Raw genomic sequence first — 19,532 nt, 5'->3', positions numbered from 1 at the left:
GCTATGTGATCCACCTTTACTACTCCTGACTATATACTCAATGGCTTTATATCTTATTATCGAGATACTTGCATATTCATGGTCATTGTCACTTCATTCATAAGAGCTAAGAAATGGAACTAACCCAGATATCCATCAATGGATGAGTAGACAGTGAAAACGTGACAGATAAGCACAACAAAATATTGCCCAACTATGAAGAAAATTGAAATAATGAAGCTTACAGGTAAATGGAGGAAATGGGAAAAGATCATATTAAGGGAGGTCATCCAGGCTACAAAAGACAATTTTCACATGTTCGTTCTCACACACAGGTGTTACTTTCAGTTTCTTTGCTCAGACTGAAGAATATCAGAGACTAGAAATGATCTAGTGTGGTAGCAGATGCATCTCTAGAGGAGTGACAGTAATATGTAGGTGACATGGAAGTATAGATGAGGAATACTGGGACCAAAATGACCATGCAGACAGTGGAGTGATAGAGATAGGAAAACTGGGGAAGGATGGAATAAGGGCTAACTGAAATGAAGGACAGAAGAGCCTTTACATAAAGAAACTATATCAATGGGAGGGGAGGCCCTTGGTCCTGTGAAGGCTTGATGCCCCAGCATAGGGGAATGCTAGAGTCATGAGGCAGGAGTGGGTGGGTAGATGGGGGAGCACCCTCATAGAAGCATGGGTCAGGGATGTGGGATAGGGGGTTTTTGGAGGAGAAACTGAGAAGGGAGATAACATTTGAAATGAAGATAAATAAAATAACCAATAAAAAAGTTTTTAAAAAGAAGCTACATTGGAACCTATGATATTGGAACACAAATAAAAATATTAAGTAGCAGAATAAGAAAGGATATGTGTTATGAAAAACCATTAAGAGAGAGTAATATTGGGAGCAAATGGAGTGAGACCTGGGACAGAGGCTGGGGAAAGGAAGGTGATAAGGTTAATCTAAGGTAAAACATGCATGAAGAGGCCATAATCAAATCTCACTAGTTTGTAAGCTAATTAAAATATAACTTGAAAAAATAGTTGAACAGATATATCTTGGGTGAACAGTGCTACTCACAGAAAATATGAGTTATTCAACAAAAATCTTAGCACCAGCCATGGTTTGCCTTATGATGTATGAGTTATTGATCAGACAGGCCCCAGAGTTACCACAAACAATGCAAGCTATTCTTGCCATTGGCCTTTCCTCCCCACCTTCACTGGATGATAAGATCCTATTGCTGAAGGCACCACATAGGTTTTGGCTAGTCCATCTAGAATTCAATCTTGAAAGTACAAGGAAGCGTTCACCCTGCTGGATGCCTTTCAGTGCCTGAAGGTACCACAAAGATTACTAGAGGAGAAAGGACAGTGATTGACTTACCCAGGCCTGGACACATTGTACGATAATACTGAGATGCCAGGCAAAACGTGTCCATAGGTGCAATAATGACAGGACCTGTTGATGCTTTCCTAGCTGTCCTAACTTTAGCAGTTAAATGATCATGCTGTTAAACTGCCATCTCAATATTTATGTTTATATCCACATATCTGTGCTATTTCCAACCTTGGGCAGAAAAGCTGCGTTTTGTAGTGGATAGTGGTTAATTTAACTCTATGGATTAGAACAGGAAGTAAAGATAAAACAGGAATGTACAGAACTATGGGTTAAAATGCAATTAAAGTAGAAAAAACCCTAATCTATAATAAGATTTTTATAATTTTTTATTTATGTCCTATGGAATGTGATCTTGCAGGTACACTCACCAAACAAACAAACAAACACAACAAAACAGAACAAAACAACAACAATAACAAAACCCAACGGCCAACAACAAACTAGTATCTATTTCTCAGTTCCTTGATTTTAGACATGGCCACATGCTTTCTTTTGTCCAATGGGACATTATCAAGTTAGACATGAGCAGAGACTTGAAGACTTTACACATTGGATATTGACCTCCTCAGCAAACAAGAACTCTGAAATTGCCAGCTTTTGAATTATTTGAGCCACTCTACTGGATGGTGTATATTCCTGCTGCCCCTGCTAATCTTTAAATAGGTGTCCTAAGTCATCTAAAGTCACTTGTCTTCATCAAGACACAAATAAATTGGGAGAACACCTAAACCAGTCAGGCCATAAGAACTGCTCAATCCACTAAGATGCACAGAATCATGAGGAATAATAAATATTTATATTATATAATCACATATAATCTTATATATAATATATTATAATATTATATAATTGTAAATATTTAAACCATTAAAAACTACAGCACAATCTCATTTATGTGTGGAATTTAAAAGAGAAAGAAGATTGGTGATTTTTTAAGGAAGGACAGTAGAGAGGAACTTAGAATGATACTCATAAAATAATACAGAACTTCAGGTAAATAAAGTTAATTTAATAAGTTTATTATAAAATATGGCAGATATATTTTAAAAGAACTGAAATTTTTAACTGTTCTGCCATAGAATATGTGTTAACTAACTCAGTTTACCCATTACATAATATATGTCTACTTCAGAACATATTGAGAATAGAAATATTGTCTTCATTAGGGTTCTCTAATGCTGCCAAGAAGCACTACGACCAAAAAGCAACTTGGGGAGGAAAGTTTATTAGGCTTACACCTCAATGACTGGAGGAAGTCAGGACAAGAACTCAAGCAGGCTTCCTGAAGGTAGGACCTGATGCAGAGGCCATTGAGTGCTGCTTACTAGGCTGTTTTCTATTGCTTGCTTGGTCTGCTTTCTTACAGAACCCAAGACTACCACCAACCCAGAAATGACACCTCCCTAACATGAGCCAGGCTCTCACCCATTGAGGGCCTAACAGCTGGATCTCATGGAGGCATTTCATCAACTGATGACTCTAATTTGTGTCAAGGTGACACACAAAAGCAGACAATACAAAAATATAATATTTTTTTCAGGTTGAAAATATTCATACTAAACCAGGCATGGTGGCACTTGCTTTAATCCTAGCACTCAGAGCCAGAGGCAGGAAAATCTTTGAGTTTTAACCCAACCTGGTTTAAAACAAGAGCAAGTTTCAAGATAACCAGGGCTACACAGAGAAGCCCTGCCTTGAAAAACCAAACAAAAAATATTCATAATAAAATAAGTACACTTTAGAGTTAACTTCAACCATTTATTGCAGTTGGTTTTTATAGCAATTAGAGTAATCAGTATTTATTCTCTTTTTGAAGAACTGTATTCTCTTTAATTAGTTTCCAAATAACACTTATTAATTTAGTTTTTGACTGCTAATGATCTTGGAGGAATGACATTTACTTTTAGCCATAAGTCACTTCAAACCTTTAAGAAAAGGGGAAGGAAGAAAGTATTCATTTATCTCACTCTGACTGGTTTTGCAGATTATGAGAAATAATTATTCAATTTTCGTATCAGTGCTCTAGGAAAGTGATTGCTGCAGACTTGCAGCTCTAGCATCAAACTTATGAAAACTAAAAAGAAACTTCTACGCTGACATGTTCTCTTGCAGCCAGTGATGGAATGTCAGTACTTGTATCAACTCCCATGGAATCCTTCAGACACAATGTTCCTCTAATGATATCCAGCACCCCGAAAGTCTCAGTCAGTCTTTCAAATTTTATAAACTGGATTGGAAACGTCAGGACAATTACTTTCTGTCAGCAATTGTTTATGGTGTAAAAAGAGAAATCAGCAATCAAGACACAATTGTAAAGTAATTAGAAATACCTTCCATAACCAGGGGCCTAAGTTGTGCTACATACACTATTTGGAATTCTATTTGTATTACTCAATGATATAGGAAAATACTTTCTTCCAGAATAAGTATTCTGTCATTGTTATTCTAAAAGGTTTTCTAAGCAAGATGTGATCCTTTTTTGTTTATTTGTTTTACGTTTTAAGATTACAATTATAAAAATTTCCCTTCCCTTTCCTCCTTCCAAATCTTCCCATGTAACCTTCCACTCTCTTTCAAATTCATGGCTTCTTTTTTATTAATTTTCTGTTATACACATATGGGTATATGTAACACACATATGTTTAGTCTGTTTGATGTTACTTATATATTTTCAGGTCATTTGGCATCAGATAACCAGTTGCTATGCCCATCCCTAGGGAAGACTATTTCTCCCTGTCCCAGGATTCCTTGGTTGTTTACAATTCTTTGTGCCAGCTTCAGGCCTCATGGGCTTTTCCATGTTGATTTTGGCATATCTATTGTTGTTGTCCTTGTTCAGATCATGCTTATGCAGTTATATTGCTGAAACTTTATGTGTTCCGCTTCTGACATTGTGACATTGTGGAGTCACAATCACACAGCAAACTCCCTGATCTTAGGACTGTCATAATCATCTTGTCTTCTCTTCTTCAATGTTCCCTGAGCCTTACAGTGTTTTATAGATCTATCAACTGGGACTGGGCTCTATAACTCTGCACATTGATTGATTGTGATTTTCTATAATGGTCCCCTTCAGTTGAAAAATGAAATTTCTCTAATGATATGTGAAAGTTGCACTAACCTATGGGAATAATGACAAATTTTTCTAGATCTAGTTAGTATTATTACATTGGTAAATTTAATTTAAAATGCTAGTAAAATAGTGCTTGTGGGTTATTTTCCAATATCCATGAATTCACTAGCATTGATTAGTGAGCCTACAGACAGTTCCTGTAAGTGCCCTAGAGACGGTTCTTGTGATATTTTGGCAAAGATATGACTGCTTTCTGCTCTTGTCTTAAAAATTGAAGTGTTTTAAATTAACAGTATGCGTAAAGGAGAGAGATTTCGAGAAAACCTAGTATTGTCTCGGTTGAGTGGTTGTTAGTATTCACTCTTTTAAAAGTCACTTTTATTTGTCAGGTGTAATTGTCATCTTAGAAGCTTGAAGCTTTCTAAGCTCACCCTTTTTAGTTCTTTCTGAACTCTGGTTGACTGGTTCGACTCGGCTGCTCTGGCTCAAACTTTTCTCCAAGCTGACTGATTCAATCTGGCTACTTTCAGCTTCTCACTGAATTTTTCTGCTTGGTCTCAAACTAGCTGTGGCAATGTGTTCTAATATTCAGACTCCTTATTCTCTTGCTTCTACTACCTCATAAACTGTACAAACTCCAAACTCAACTGCCATGAACTGCTGAAAATCAAACTCAACTCCACTGCACTCACTCCCAGCTGACTGTATGGAACTTAACTCTTCTCAATTAGACTGACTGACTGACTGACTGACTGACTGACTGACTGGAACTGACTCCCAACTGACTCAACTCCCAATTCAACTGAGCTCAACTGAACTGATAAAACTGAACTAAGTGTCTCTTTCTTTGTACTGCTCTTAAATAGTGTTTCTTTTGAGAGGTTGGTGTGTATCCTATCTCTTAGTCATTGAAATATATTTCTCTGAGGAGTCACCCTCAATTAGATGTCATCATTTGGGATTAAAGCTGTGTACTGATTCCAGCCAGAGGTATTAAATGGAATAAGGGTGATTCCAGATAGATCACACAGACCTAGGTCATCTTTGGATTTGATCACAACAGCCATGTTGCTGAATTCAAATTCCTCTACACACTCTTCTGCAGATCTATAATGAAGAGGGAAAAAGCTGAGTAAGGAGAAAATTACAAATTGTACAGTTGGAGGAGAAAAGGAACACCAGGAAGTATAATGGAAACTAAGTCTAGAGGATATTGTGTCAATCTGTGAGGTTGAAGCCTGAATTGTATTGGAGACCCCAAGATGTTGGAGATGCTAGAGTTGTGGGATGCCTACCAAGGAAAGCCTTTTACAAGGGTATGGGGCCAGCTGAGAAGAAAAGTGTGTTATAATCAACAAAGCTGAAAGGAGTTCGATATTTGAAGAGTGCTTTGACATCAGACAGGGAGATGCAGAATTTAGTATTTGTCCTGCTGGTTGATCCAATATCCCTTTACTCTGCTCCCTCTCTTCCCTTTTGGAATGATAAAGTGTATCCTGTGCTATTGCGTGTTGGAAATATGTGATCTGCTTTTTCTTAACAGGAGATTACAGTTAAGAGATTGCCATGAATCTCAGAAGAGATATTGAACTTTTAAACAGTGTTGAGATTATAGAACTTCTGAAGCTAGTCTGAATGCATTTTGCATTGTGATATGGCTACAAGCCTATAGGGACAAGGGATTTAATGTTATGGTTTGAATAAGAATGGCTTCCATATATTCATATATTTAAATGCTTAGGGAATGGCATCATTTTAAAGGATTGACAGGCGTTGCCTTGATAGAGGAAGTGTGGCACCGAGAGGTAGGCTTTGAGGCTTCAATAGCCTAAGCCAGGGCAAATAGTTCTCTCTTTTTGCTGCCAGTGGATCCAGATATAGAACTCTCAGCTCCTTCTCCAGCACCATGGCTGACTTCATTCTATCATTCCAGTCATGCTGATAATAGACTAAATCTCTGAAATTGTAAGCAAGTCCTGATTAAATGCTTTCCTGTAAAGGAGTTGCCATGGTCATAGTACCTCTTCACAGCAGCAGAACACTAAAACACCTACTATTATTGGATTGATATTAATCTGTCTTTAAGTACAATAGTGGAATTTTAATGAGATTGGATGCTCCTGTGGTTGGTGCATGCATGTTTAGGATAGTAATGTCTTTTTGGTTAACTGTTCCATTGATTTGAATAAAGTATCCCTCTTTATCTCTTCTGAGAATTGTAGTTTTAAAGATATTATGATACTAGTGCCTGCCTGCTTCCTAATCCATTTGATTGAAGTAACTTTGTCTATCATTTTACTCTAAAATGGTTCCTAGCTTCAAAACTAAGGCTTGTTTCCTATATGTATGTACAAATAGATTAATCAAGAAACAAAATCTTCATCATCTCCATCAGCCTTACGATTGCATTTTCTTGGGCACCACTCAAATGTTTATTCTTTTTTTTTTTTTTTAAGATTTTTTTTTTTTATTAACTTGAGTATTTCTTATATACATTTCGAGTGTTATTCCCTTTCCCGGTATCGGGGCAAACATCCCCCTCCCCCCTCCCCTTCCTTATGGGTGTTCCCCTCCCAACCCTCCCCCCATTGCCGCCCTCCCCCCATAGACTAGTTCACTGGGGGTTCAGTCTTAGCAGGACCCAGGGCTTCCCCTTCCACTGGTGCTCTTACTAGGATATTCATTGCTACCTATGGGGTCAGAGTCCAGGGTCAGTCCATGTATAGTCTTTAGGTAGTGGCTTAGTCCCTGGAAGCTCTGGTTGCTTGGCATTGTTGTACTTTTGGGGTCTCGAGCCCCTTCAAGCTCTTCCAGTTCTTTCTCTGATTCCTTCAATAGGGGACCTATTCTCAGTTCAGTGGTTTGCTGCTGGCATTCGCCTCTATATTTGCTGTATTCTGGCTGTGTCTCTCAGGAGCGATCTACATCCGGCTCCTGTCGGTCTGCACTTCTTTGCTTCATCCATCTTGTCTAATTGGGTGGCTGTATATGTATGGGCCACATGTGGGGCAGGCTCTGAATGGGTGTTCCTTAAGTCTCTGTTTTAATCTTTGCCTCTCCCTTCCCTGCCAAGGGTATTCTTGTTCCTCATTTAAAGAAGGAGTGAAGCATTCACATTTTGATCATCCGTCTTGAGTTTCGTTTGTTCTAGGGATCTAGGGTAATTCAAGCATTTGGGCTAATAGCCACTTATCAATGAGTGCATACCATGTATGTCTTTCTGTGATTGGGTTAGCTCACTCAGGATGATATTTTCCAGTTCCAACCATTTGCCTAGGAATTTCATAAACTCGTTATTTTTGATAGCTGAGTAATATTCCATTGTGTAGATGTACCACATTTTCTGTATCCATTCCTCTGTTGAAGGGCATCTGGGTTCTTTCCATTTTCTGGCTATTATAAATAAGGCTGCGATGAACATAGTGGAGCACGTGTCTCTTTTATATGTTGAGGCATCTTTTGGGTATATGCCCAAGAGAGGTATAGCTGGATCCTCAGGCAGTTCAATGTCCAATTTTCTGAGGAACCTCCAGACTGATTTCCAGAATGGTTTTACCAGTCTGCAATCCCACCAACAATGGAGGAGTGTTCCTCTTTCTCCACATCCTCGCCAGCATCTGCTGTCACCTGAGTTTTTGATCTTAGCCAATCGCACTGGTGTGAGGTGAAATCTCAGGGTTGTTTTGATTTGCATTTCCCTTATGACTAAAGATGTTGAACATTTCTTTAGGTGTTTCTCAGCCATTCGGCATTCCTCAGCTGTGAATTCTTTGTTTAGCTCTGAACCCCATTTTTTAATAGGGTTATTTGTTTCCCTGCGGTCTAACTTCTTGAGTTCTTTGTATATTTTGGATATAAGGCCTCTATCTGTTGTAGGATTGGTAAAGATCTTTTCCCAATCTGTTGGTTGCCGTTTTGTCCTAACCACAGTGTCCTTTGCCTTACAGAAGCTTTGCAGTTTTATGAGATCCCATTTGTCGATTCTTGATCTTAGAGCATAAGCCATTGGTGTTTTGTTCAGGAAATTTTTTCCAGTGCCCATGTGTTCCAGATGCTTCCCTAGTTTTTCTTCTATTAGTTTGAGTGTGTCCGGTTTGATGTGGAGGTCCTTGATCCACTTGGACTTAAGCTTTGTACAGGGTGATAAGCATGGATCGATCTGCATTCTTCTACATGTTGCCCTCCAGTTGAACCAGCACCATTTGCTGAAAATGCTATCTTTTTTCCATTTGATGGTTTTGGCTCCTTTGTCAAAAATCAAGTGACCATAGGTGTGTGGGTTCATTTCTGGGTCTTCAATTCTATTCCATTGGTCTATCTGTCTGTCTCTGTACCAATACCATGCAGTTTTTATCACTATTGCTCTGTAATACTGCTTGAGTTCAGGGATAGTGATTCCCCCTGAAGTCCTTTTATTGTTGAGGATAGCTTTAGCGATCCTGGGTTTTTTGTTATTCCAGATGAATTTGCAAATTGTTCTGTCTAACTCTTTGAAGAATTGGATTGGTATTTTGATGGGGATTGCATTGAATCTGTAGATTGCTTTTGGTAAAATGGCCATTTTTACTATATTAATCCTGCCAATCCATGAGCATGGGAGATCTTTCCATCTTCTGAGGTCTTCTTCAATTTCTTTCCTCAGTGTCTTGAAGTTCTTATTGTACAGATCTTTTACTTGCTTGGTTAAAGTCACACCGAGGTACTTTATATTATTTGGGTCTATTATGAAGGGTGTCGTTTCCCTAATTTCTTTCTCGGCTTGTTTCTCTTTTGTGTAGAGGAAGGCTACTGATTTATTTGAGTTAATTTTATACCCAGCCACTTTGCTGAAGTTGTTTATCAGCTTTAGTAGTTCTCTGGTGGAACTTTTGGGATCACTTAAATATACTATCATGTCATCTGCAAATAGTGATATTTTGACCTCTTCTTTTCCGATCTGTATCCCTTTGATCTCCTTTTGTTGTCTGATTGCTCTGGCTAGAACTTCAAGAACTATATTGAATAAGTAGGGAGAGAGTGGGCAGCCTTGTCTAGTCCCTGATTCTAGTGGGATTGCTTCAAGTTTCTCTCCATTTAGTTTAATGTTAGCAACTGGTTTGCTGTATATGGCTTTTACTATGTTTAGGTATGGGCCTTGAATTCCTATTCTTTCCAGGACTTTTATCATGAAGGGGTGTTGAATTTTGTCAAATGCTTTCTCAGCATCTAATGAAATGATCATGTGGTTCTGTTCTTTCAGTTTGTTTATATAATGGATCACGTTGATGGTTTTCCGTATATTAAACCATCCCTGCATGCCTGGGATGAAGCCTACTTGATCATGATGGATGATTGTTTTGATGTGCTCTTGAATTCGGTTTGCCAGAATTTTATTGAGTATTTTTGCGACGATATTCATAAGGGAAATTGGTCTGAAGTTCTCTTTCTTTGTTGTGTCTTTGTGTGGTTTAGGTATAAGAGTAATTGTGGCTTCGTAGAAGGAATTCGGTAGGGCTCCATCTGTTTCAATTTTGTGGAATAGTTTGGATAATATTGGTATGAGGTCTTCTATGAAGGTTTGATAGAATTCTGCACTAAACCCGTCTGGACCTGGGCTCTTTTTGGTTGGGAGACCTTTAATGACTGCTTCTATTTCCTTAGGAGTTATGGGGTTGTTTAACTGGTTTATCTGTTCCTGATTTAACTTCGATACCTGGTATCTGTCTAGGAAATTGTCCATTTCCTGAAGATTTTCAAATTTTGTTGAATATAGGTTTTTATAGTAAGATCTGATGTTTTTTTGAATTTCCTCCGAATCTGTAGTTATGTCTCCCTTTTCATTTCTGATTTTGTTAATTTGGACACACTCTCTGTGTCCTCTCGTTAGTCTGGCTAAGGGTTTATCTATCTTGTTGATTTTCTCAAAGAACCAACTTTTGGTTCTGTTGATTCTTTCTATGGTCCTTTTTGTTTCTACTTGGTTGATTTCAGCTCTGAGTTTGATTATTTCCTGCCTTCTACTCCTCCTGGGTGTATTTGCTTCTTTTTGTTCTAGAGCTTTTAGGTGTGCTGTCAAGCTGCTGACATATGCTCTTTCCTGTTTCTTTCTGCAGGCACTCAGCGCTATGAGTTTTCCTCTTAGCACAGCTTTCATTGTGTCCCATAAGTTTGAGTATGTTGTATCTTCATTTTCATTAAATTCTAAAAAGTTTTTAATTTCTTTCTTTATTTCTTCCTTGACCAGGTTATCATTGAGTAGAGCATTGTTCAATTTCCACGTATATGTGGGCATTCTTCCCTTATTGTTATTGAAGACCACTTTTAGGCCGTGGTGGTCCGATAGCACACATGGGATTATTTCTATCTTTCTGTACCTGTTGAGGCCCGTTTTTTGACCAATTATATGGTCAATTTTGGAGAAAGTACCATGAGGAGCTGAGAAGAAGGTATATCCTTTTGCTTTATGATAGAATGTTCTATAAATATCCGTTAAGTCCATTTGGCTCATGACTTCTCCTAGTCTGTCTACATCACTGTTTAATTTCTGTTTCCATGATCTGTCCATTGATGAGAGTGGGGTGTTGAAATCTCCCACTATTATTGTGTGAGGTGCAATGTGTGTTTTGAGCTTTAGTAAGGTTTCTTTTACGTATGTAGGTGCCCTTGTATTTGGGGCATAGATATTTAGGATTGAGAGTTCATCTTGGTTGATTTTTCCTTTGATGAATATTAAGTGTCCTTCCTTATCTTTTTTGATGACTTTTAGTTGGAAATTGATTTTATTTGATATTAGAATGGCTACTCCACCTTGCTTCTTCTGACCATTTGCTTGGAAAGTTGTTTTCCAGCCTTTCACTCTGAGGTAGTGTCTGTCTTTGTCTCTGAGGTGTGTTTCCTGTAGGCAGCAGAATGCAGGGTCCTCGTTGCGTATCCAGTTTGTTAATCTATGTCTTTTTATTGGGGAGTTGAGGCCATTGATATTGAGAGATATTAAGGAATAGTGATTATTGCTTCCCGTTATATTCATATTTGGATGTGAGGTTATGTTTGTGTGCTTTCATTCTCTTTGTTTTGTTGCCAAGACGATTAGTTTCTTGCTTCTTCTAGGGTATAGCTTGCCTCCTTATGTTGGGCTTTACCATTTATTATCCTTTGTAGTGCTGGATTTGTAGAAAGATATTGTGTAAATTTGGTTTTGTCATGGAATATCTTGGTTTCTCCATCTATGTTAATTGAGAGTTTTGCTGGATACAGTAACCTGGGCTGGCATTTGTGTTCTCTTAGTGTCTGTATGACATCAGTCCAGGATCTTCTGGCCTTCATAGTTTCTGGCGAGAAGTCTGGTGTGATTCTGATAGGTCTCCCTTTATATGTTACTTGACCTTTTTCCCTTACTGCTTTTAATATTCTTTCTTTATTTTGTGCGTTTGGTGTTTTGACTATTATGTGACGGGAGGTGTTTCTTTTCTGGTCCAATCTATTTGGAGTTCTGTAGGCTTCTTGTATGTCTATGGGTATCTCTTTTTTTAGGTTAGGGAAGTTTTCTTCTATGATTTTGTTGAAGATATTTACTGGTCCTTTGAGCTGGGAGTCTTCACTCTCTTCTGTACCTATTATCCTTAGGTTTGATCTTCTCATTGAGTCCTGGATTTCCTGTATGTTTTTGACCAGTAGCTTTTTCCGCTTTACATTATCTTTGACAGTTGAGTCAATGATTTCTATGGAATCTTCTGCTCCTGAGATTCTCTCTTCCATCTCTTGTATTCTGTTGGTGAAGCTTGTATCTACAGCTCCTTGTCTCTTCTTTTGGTTTTCTATATCCAGGGTTGTTTCCATGTGTTCTTTCTTGATTGCTTCTATTTCCATTTTTAATTCCTTCAACTGTTTGATTGTGTTTTCCTGGAATTCTTTCAGGGATTTTTGCGATTCCTCTCTGTAGGCTTTTACTTGTTTATTAATGTTTTCCTGTGCTTCCCTAAGTGTGTTCATGTCTTTCTTGAAGTCCTCCAGCATCATGATCAAATATGATTTTGAAACTAGATCTTGCTTTTCTGGTGTGTTTGGATATTCCATGTTTGTTTTGGTGGGAGAATTGGGCTCCGATGATGGCATGTAGTCTTGGTTTCTGTTGCTTGGGTTCCTGCGCTTGCCTCTCGCCATCAGATTATCTCTAGTGTTACTTTGTTCTGCTGTTTCTGACAGTGGCTAGACTGTCCTATAAGCCTGTGTGTCAGGAGTGCTGTAGACCTGTTTTCCTCTCTTTCAGTCAGTTATGGGGACAGAGTGTTCTGCTTTCGGGCGTGTGGTTTTTCCTCTCTACAGGTCTTCAGCTGTTCCTGTGGGCCTGTGTCTTGAGTTCACCAGGCAGCTTTCTTGCAGCAGAAAAGTTGGTCTTACCTGTGGTCCCGAGGCTCAAGTTCGCTCGTGGGGTGCTGCCCACGGGCTCTCTGCAGCGGCAGCAACCAGGAAGACCTGTGCCGCCCCTTCCGGGAGCTTCAGTGCACCAGGGTTCCAGATGGTCTTTGGCTTTTTCCTCTGGCGTCTGAGATGTGTGTGCAGGGAGCAGTCTCTTCTGGTTTCCCAGGCTTGTCCGCCTCTCTGAAGGGTTAGCTCTCCCTCCCACGGGATTTGGGTGCAGAGAACTGTTTATCTGGTCTGTTTCCTTCAGGGTCCGGCGGGGTCCTGCCGCTCCTGGGCCCTCCCCCACGGGAGCCCAGAGGCCTTATACAGTTTCCTCTTGGGCCAGGGATGTGGGCAGGGGTGAGCAGTGTTGGTGGTCTCTCCCGCTCTGCAGCCTCAGGAGTGCCCACCTGACCAGGCGGTTGGGTTTCTCTCTCACCGGGTCTGGGAGCAGAAAGCTGCTGCGGGCCGGGATCCGCAGGTGGGGGACTTCCGGGAAACACAGAACGTGCTGGGTCCTAGAGAAATTCTGCTTCCGTGTGTCCCAAGCTCACCAGGCAGCTTTCTTGCAGCAGAAAATTTGGTCTTACCTGTAGTCCCGAGGCTCAGGTTTGTTCGTGGGGTGCTGCCCAGGGGCTCTCTGCAGCGGCAGCAACCAGGAAGACCTGTCCCGCCCCTTCCGGGAGCTTCAGTGCCCAAATGTTTATTCTTAAGCTATCCTAAATTTCTGTGAGATGTTTTTCATATCTTGCTTATACCTCTTAAATTTTTTTGAGAAGTTTTATGATTGTGCGTTTTAACTTTTATGTCCTGGAATTTATCTGGTTAATTCTTTTTTTTTTCATCTTTATTAACTTGGGTATTTCTTATTTACATTTTGATCGTTATTCCCTTTCCCGGTTTCTGGGCCAACATCCCCGTAGCCCCTACCCCTCCCCTTCTCTATGGTTGTTCCCCTCCCCATCCTCCCCCCATTGCCGCCCTCCCCCCAAAAATCACGTTCACTGGGGGTTCAGTCTTGACAGGACCAAGGGCTTCCCCTTCCACTGGTGCTCTTACTAGGCTATTCATTACTACCTAGGCAGTTGGAGCCCAGGGTCAGTCCATGTATAGTCTTTGGGTAGTGGCTTAGTCACTGGAAGCTCTGGTTGGTTGGCATTGTTGTTCATATGGGGTCTCGAGCCCCATCAAGCTCTTCCAGTTCTTTCTCTGATTCCTTCAACGGGGGTCCTGTTCTCAGTTCAGTGGTTTGCTGCTGGCATTCGCCTATGTATTTGCTGTATTCTGCCTGTGTCTCTCAGGAGAGATCTACATCTGGTTCCTGTCGGCCTGCACTTCTTTGCTTCATCCATCTTATCTAGTTTGTTGGCTGTTTATGTATGGGCACATGTGGGGCAGGCTCTGAATGGGTGTTCCTTCTGCCTCTGTTTTAAACTTTGCCTCCCTGTTCCCTGCCAAGGTATTCTTGTTCCCCTTTTAAAGAAGGAGTGAAGCATTCACAATTTGATCATCTGTCTTGAGTTTCATGTGTCCTGTGCATCTAGGGCAATTCAAGCATTTGGGCTAATAGCCACTTATCAATGAGTGTTTATCATGTGTGTTTTTCTGTGATTGGGTTACCTCACTCAGGATGATATTTTCCAGTTCCATCCATTTGCCTATGAATTTCATAAAGTCATTGTTTTTGATAGCTGAGTAATATTCCTTTGTGTAGATGTACCACATTTTCTGTATCCATGCCTCTGTTGAAGGGCATCTGGGTTCTTTCCAGCTTCTGGCTATTATAAATAAGGCTGCTATGAATATAGTGGAGCACGTGTCATTGTTATATGTTGGGGCATCTTTTAGGTATATGTCCAAGGGAGGTATAGCTGGGTCCTCAGATACTTCAATATCCAATTTTCTGAGGAACCTCCAGACTGATTTCCAGAATGGTTGTACCAGTCTGCAATTATCTGAGAAATTCTTAATAACAAGCATTTCTACGGGATTTGGATATGTAGGATTTTGAAGAGATGATATGGCTTGAGCTTTCATATTGTTTGTATTCTTATTATAATGAGATCTGGGCACTGGTCTCTGTCTGCACCCAGAGCTAAGGCGACTGTCCCATAGCCCTTCGGACACAAAACCTTCCCAGAGAGAGCTAGTCTTCCAGGAGTGCTCTCACTCCTAAGCCCATAGGTGAGATCTGGGCAACTGGACTTCTTTAGTTAGTTCTGAGTTTGTTATGTACTGAGAAAGTAGATATGTGAGAACAATCAGATGTATCTGGAAGAGTTCAAAGCAGAAAGAGAAAAGAGAAGATTGGACATGGCCAGAAGACTGGACCTGACCATGAGGGTCTTTAAGCCAGGAAGTGGATGAGAAAAGCTAGGATACTGTTTATTGTTGTGACTCCACTATAAGCAACAACAACAGCCTGTACCAGTGCTTCTCTGGTCCTCTTGGATACCTAAGTTACTTTCTATGGATGGATAGCTCCTCTTTCTTCTTAGGTATGCTAACTAGTGTTTCATCCTCTTCTTCTCTCAAGGTCTTATCTCATACATGATTCTGAAATGTGGAACTAAGGGAAGAGGACCAAAGTGAATTGCAGCTGTTTAATGGAACACTATCCAATCACTTCCCTTGGGGGCTGAACTACCCACCAGAGAAACATTGCTTTTCAGTTACTCCCAGATGGGACACATGATTCAGGAAACTCTCCTGAGAAATACAGACTTCTGAATTCCAGCTCTGAGCTCTATAGCCCATATCTCCAATTTTACTAGAGAAGATATTGCATTCTTTCAGTGGAAGGTATTTTCACTTGATTCCCATATGGGACTCAGAGGAATTAGAGCAGTGTTACTGCCCTATACACTTCTTTTCACAATCCTCTATCCATCAAGGATCATCTACCCACCTGGATCATGTCATATGCAGCTATATGGTTCCCTATAGTGATCAGTTTGGCACATCTAGAGCACTATGAAAATGCCTGGATCTTTGAGATATCTACGAACAGGGAAAAAGAAGCTGGCCACTAGATGCTAATGAGTAGAGGCTTTAGGCACTCAGCATCTTTAATGTGCAGATTGGTCTTCCTACCTAAAGAAACCACATAAAATGTTTAGCAATGGCAGGGGTAAGAAGTTCTGCTTTGTACTCACAACATACCACGATTAAATGTCTCCAACCTATAAAGATGATTAGATTCTTGTGTCATTTCTCAGTTTAACCACAAACCCCTCCCCCTAGTGTCAGTCCTTTTGATTCATGCTGTTTGCATTTCACCAGTCCTTTTGCCTGCCATAGATTGTTGGCAGTATCTGAACATATGATCGTGACTGACAGATTTCAGATGTGAAAACGTTTAAAGAAAGGAATGCCTCAGACAAATAGAGAGGGATACAAGCATGAGACAAACACACACACACACACACACACACACACACACACACACACACAGAAATCAAGTTGATGTTTTATTTGGAACATATTGATGACTGCATTAGTAATATGTGCATACGGACAAATTCTTTAAGCAGTCTTCTGGCTTGCCTCATGCCTTTTGATTGATTGGTCTAGAAACACACTGGACCTCCACTTCACTCTGTGGTTTCAAAGAGCTCATCTCAAAAAGGAACATAATCACACCGAAGAGTGACATGGTAGCTGTTAGGACACCTATTGGGAATGCAGCAGTATAGTGTTTCTTTATAAGAGCATCTTTCTTAACAGGAAAGCTGGGTGGAAAATCAAGTGTGGTTTGACCATAAAGATCTACAATATGGTTCCAGCTCACAGAAACAAATGTGCAAAGGCTGCTAATACACAAAATCAAGGCAGAGGTCTTGTACAAAAATATCTGTGTCTTAACAAATGAGTCTTTCATGCAGCCGATCTTAATAGCCATTGCACTGAAAATTAGGACTGCAGGTTTCAACAAAACGGCCCATATTATCAGTGTCTGTGCATAGTGGAATTCCGGTGAGATGGTCCATGTTGAGTTGATAGGGCTGTGCACCAGAATCCGGATCATAGACCCAGAGATGTTAAACGATTGAGGGTAATAAGCTTCCCAGAGTCCAAAAAACACGAACTGCACGCTCTTACTGTCAAATTCCCACAGGCGCCAGCATCGGCTGCTTGCTAGGATTATTTCAAACACCAAAGCTATTAGGCTGCAAACGAGTCCACTCAGTTTGAAGATACATTCCTTTGCCACAGCAAACCTGAAGATGGTATGTAAGAAATATAGCGTCAAGCAAGGAACACAAAGGAGGGGGAAACAGAAAGAGTTACGGTTTATAGAGCACTAAGTGCCTATACTTTGTCCCTGCATGGTCTATGCATATATGTATTAGGGTTCTACACACTGTAGGTAAGAATATAAGAAGCTTAGAAATTCACTAGTGTGGCAGACATAATTACTGAAATTATGTAATACATGTCAAATTCTGAAGTGTTTATATTTGTGGATTAGGTATTTTGATGCTTGGAATTAATAGAGACAGCACTATGATATGTAAGATGATATGTATTTCACCTTTTCAATATATCAACATTATTAATAACTTAAAAGAAAGCAATAAGCAGAGCAATACTCGAATTGTCATTTCTAAAGAATTATAGCAGAACATTTCATAAATATTACAAATTGAACTCTTCAATGGAACCTGCTAAAAAGAAACCCATTTATGTCAAAATAATAATATCCTTGGTGTATGTAAGTATGTTTATATATGTGCTAAGAGAGATGTGAGTATAAGATCCATAAAGGGAACCCTAAGTAGATCAACAGAGTAGCATTCACTGTCACCTTTCTTTGTACATGTTTCTGAAATGTGTACATTTCTGAAGAAAGCTATACATGTTTTAAAAATAAAGCCACAGTGTAAATGACCTGCAAAATCTATAGGTAACCAGGCTGGGAATATTGCAGTGGTACAGTGATTGCCTAACATGTGTGAGACCCTGAATTATTTTATTAGTACCCCATATCCAAAATCTATGTGTAAAATAGGTGGCATCACAGAAATATCCTATTAGTACCCATATCTTACTCAACATTTTATATCTATATAATTGACTTCCTTTCAGTGAAACAAAATATCCTGAGGATATCTTTGACACAAGCCCTATACTCCATATTGACCCTATGAGACAACTTCTTTGGACATTTTCTTAGTTCAAGTCTTTGGTTATAGTGTTAATGTTCATGAAAATCTCATGCCCTGTTATTTAGCAGAAAAGAAGAAGGATTCTTTTAGTCACCAAGAATGTGGATAATGAATGTCATTGCCAATTCCCCTTCTGAAGGTTGGAGGGAACCGTATTCACTTTCCAGGAAACTTACCAGCTACCCAGTCTTCCACGGTGGTTTTGCTAATGTGCTCTCTAACTGGAAGAAGAGAATAGCTGCACTGCTTGGTCACATCAGCAAGATGGCTTTGCATATTATGAGGGCTTAGTAACACCTCTGTCCATGAGCTCCTGCTTGCCAAGGCAGATCTGGAGCAATGGACTGCAGGAACAGTGTGGTGTGAAGAAAAATTGGAAACAGGATAGGGATGTTTTTTGTGCCCAGTAAGAGAGATAACCTTTCAGGATTTGCTGCTGCCCATGTCTGAAAATTATTAAGTAGATACATGTGTACCACAAAGACCCAATTTGAAAGCCTCCTTATTACATTATTTGAAGTTTTTACCTTTGTATATTGCAGGTGAGGAAATCCATTTGGAAATCCAAAAGATTATAAGTGATCTTCCTAGTTACAGGAAATGTTGACAATAGAGGGAGTCGTGAGAAGACAGGAAGCACCACCTTCAGGAAAAGAAGTTCCATTAGGCACATAGTTTAGCTCAGAACATCTTGCCAATGCCCAGCTCTCACAAACCTTTCCATTCGTCCCCTGTGCTTTACTTCACTGGAGTCTCATTTAAACATTTCAGGGGTGTTAGCACATCTGATACTGTTGCCCATCCAATGATAGTCATAGTATCATCCTCATTTTATAGACAGCAAAACAACACAGAAGAGCTAATGTATATACTCAGCATCAGGAAGTTTCACAGATACATTTGACACTGCAGAACCTTGAGACCTTACATCCTGGGCTATCTAGCACATAGGATATTCAGCAGAATTTACATTTACTTACCTAATTATATACCAAAGGCTTTGTCTGGTCTTCTATGCCCTATGAAAGTGAACATGATTAATGAAACTACATGGAAAAATATAAAACACTTGTCTCTTTGACTCCTGTAAGAAGCTCAACTGTTAGTGGCTGTCAAGTGTTAAGATAAACTAACAAGCCTAAAACTTCTTATGTTTCCATGGTTACCATAATGGTGGATTGTGAGCAATGGTGTTTCCTGTGAATACATATATACTTAAAGGGCCAGTGTGCTAAACCTCCTTGTGTGTGAGAGAGAAATCTTTAAAAGAGAAATTTACTTTTGAAGTCGTGTATCAAATAGTCACGGTAATATCTAATGGCCATGACAAAGAAAATTAAATTTCAAAGAGAAAAGAATTATTTAGATAGCAAAAAGTGAAAAGTGCTATTACATAATAAAAGCCAAGTATCTCTTTAGAGAGTTTGAGGATACCTGACCTTTTATAAGTCTCTTAGACACAGACACAGATTAGATATGGGAAGTCTATAATTGCTGAGCTCATAGGAAATTTTTGTTTTGATTAAAA

At 39.6% G+C, this 19,532-nt stretch overlaps 1 protein-coding gene across 1 annotated transcript; it reads right to left on the bottom strand.

The window, feature by feature from the left end:
- Positions 1–16,293: 16,293 nt before the first annotated feature.
- On the bottom strand, positions 16,294–19,128 carry Samt3 (spermatogenesis associated multipass transmembrane protein 3). Its single transcript, NM_001408874.1, has 3 exons — positions 18,985–19,128; positions 18,532–18,647; positions 16,294–17,056 (listed from the first exon to the last, which is right to left on the bottom strand). Exons 2-3 carry the CDS (start codon positions 18,558–18,560, stop codon positions 16,384–16,386), a joined length of 702 nt encoding a protein of 233 aa, NP_001395803.1. The 5' UTR covers positions 18,561–18,647; positions 18,985–19,128; the 3' UTR covers positions 16,294–16,383.
- Positions 19,129–19,532: the final 404 nt, after the last annotated feature.

This window comes from Rattus norvegicus, chromosome X (assembly GCF_021556685.1).
Source record: "Rattus norvegicus strain SHRSP/BbbUtx chromosome X, alternate assembly SHRSP_T2T, whole genome shotgun sequence".
Taxonomy (NCBI): Eukaryota; Metazoa; Chordata; class Mammalia; order Rodentia; family Muridae; genus Rattus; species Rattus norvegicus.
The sequence above is the reverse complement of the archived record's forward strand: the minus strand, read 5'-3'. Positions and strand labels throughout refer to the sequence as shown.

Bases quoted from the DNA above. Each gene is read 5' to 3' on its own strand.
- Samt3 (NM_001408874.1), bottom strand. From the start codon at position 18,560: ATGGATTTCCTCACCTGCAATATACAAAG. The intron at 17,057-18,531 runs GTAAAAACTTCA...TACCATCTTCAG, and splicing joins CTCACCTGCAATATACAAAG to GTTTGCTGTGGCAAAGGAAT.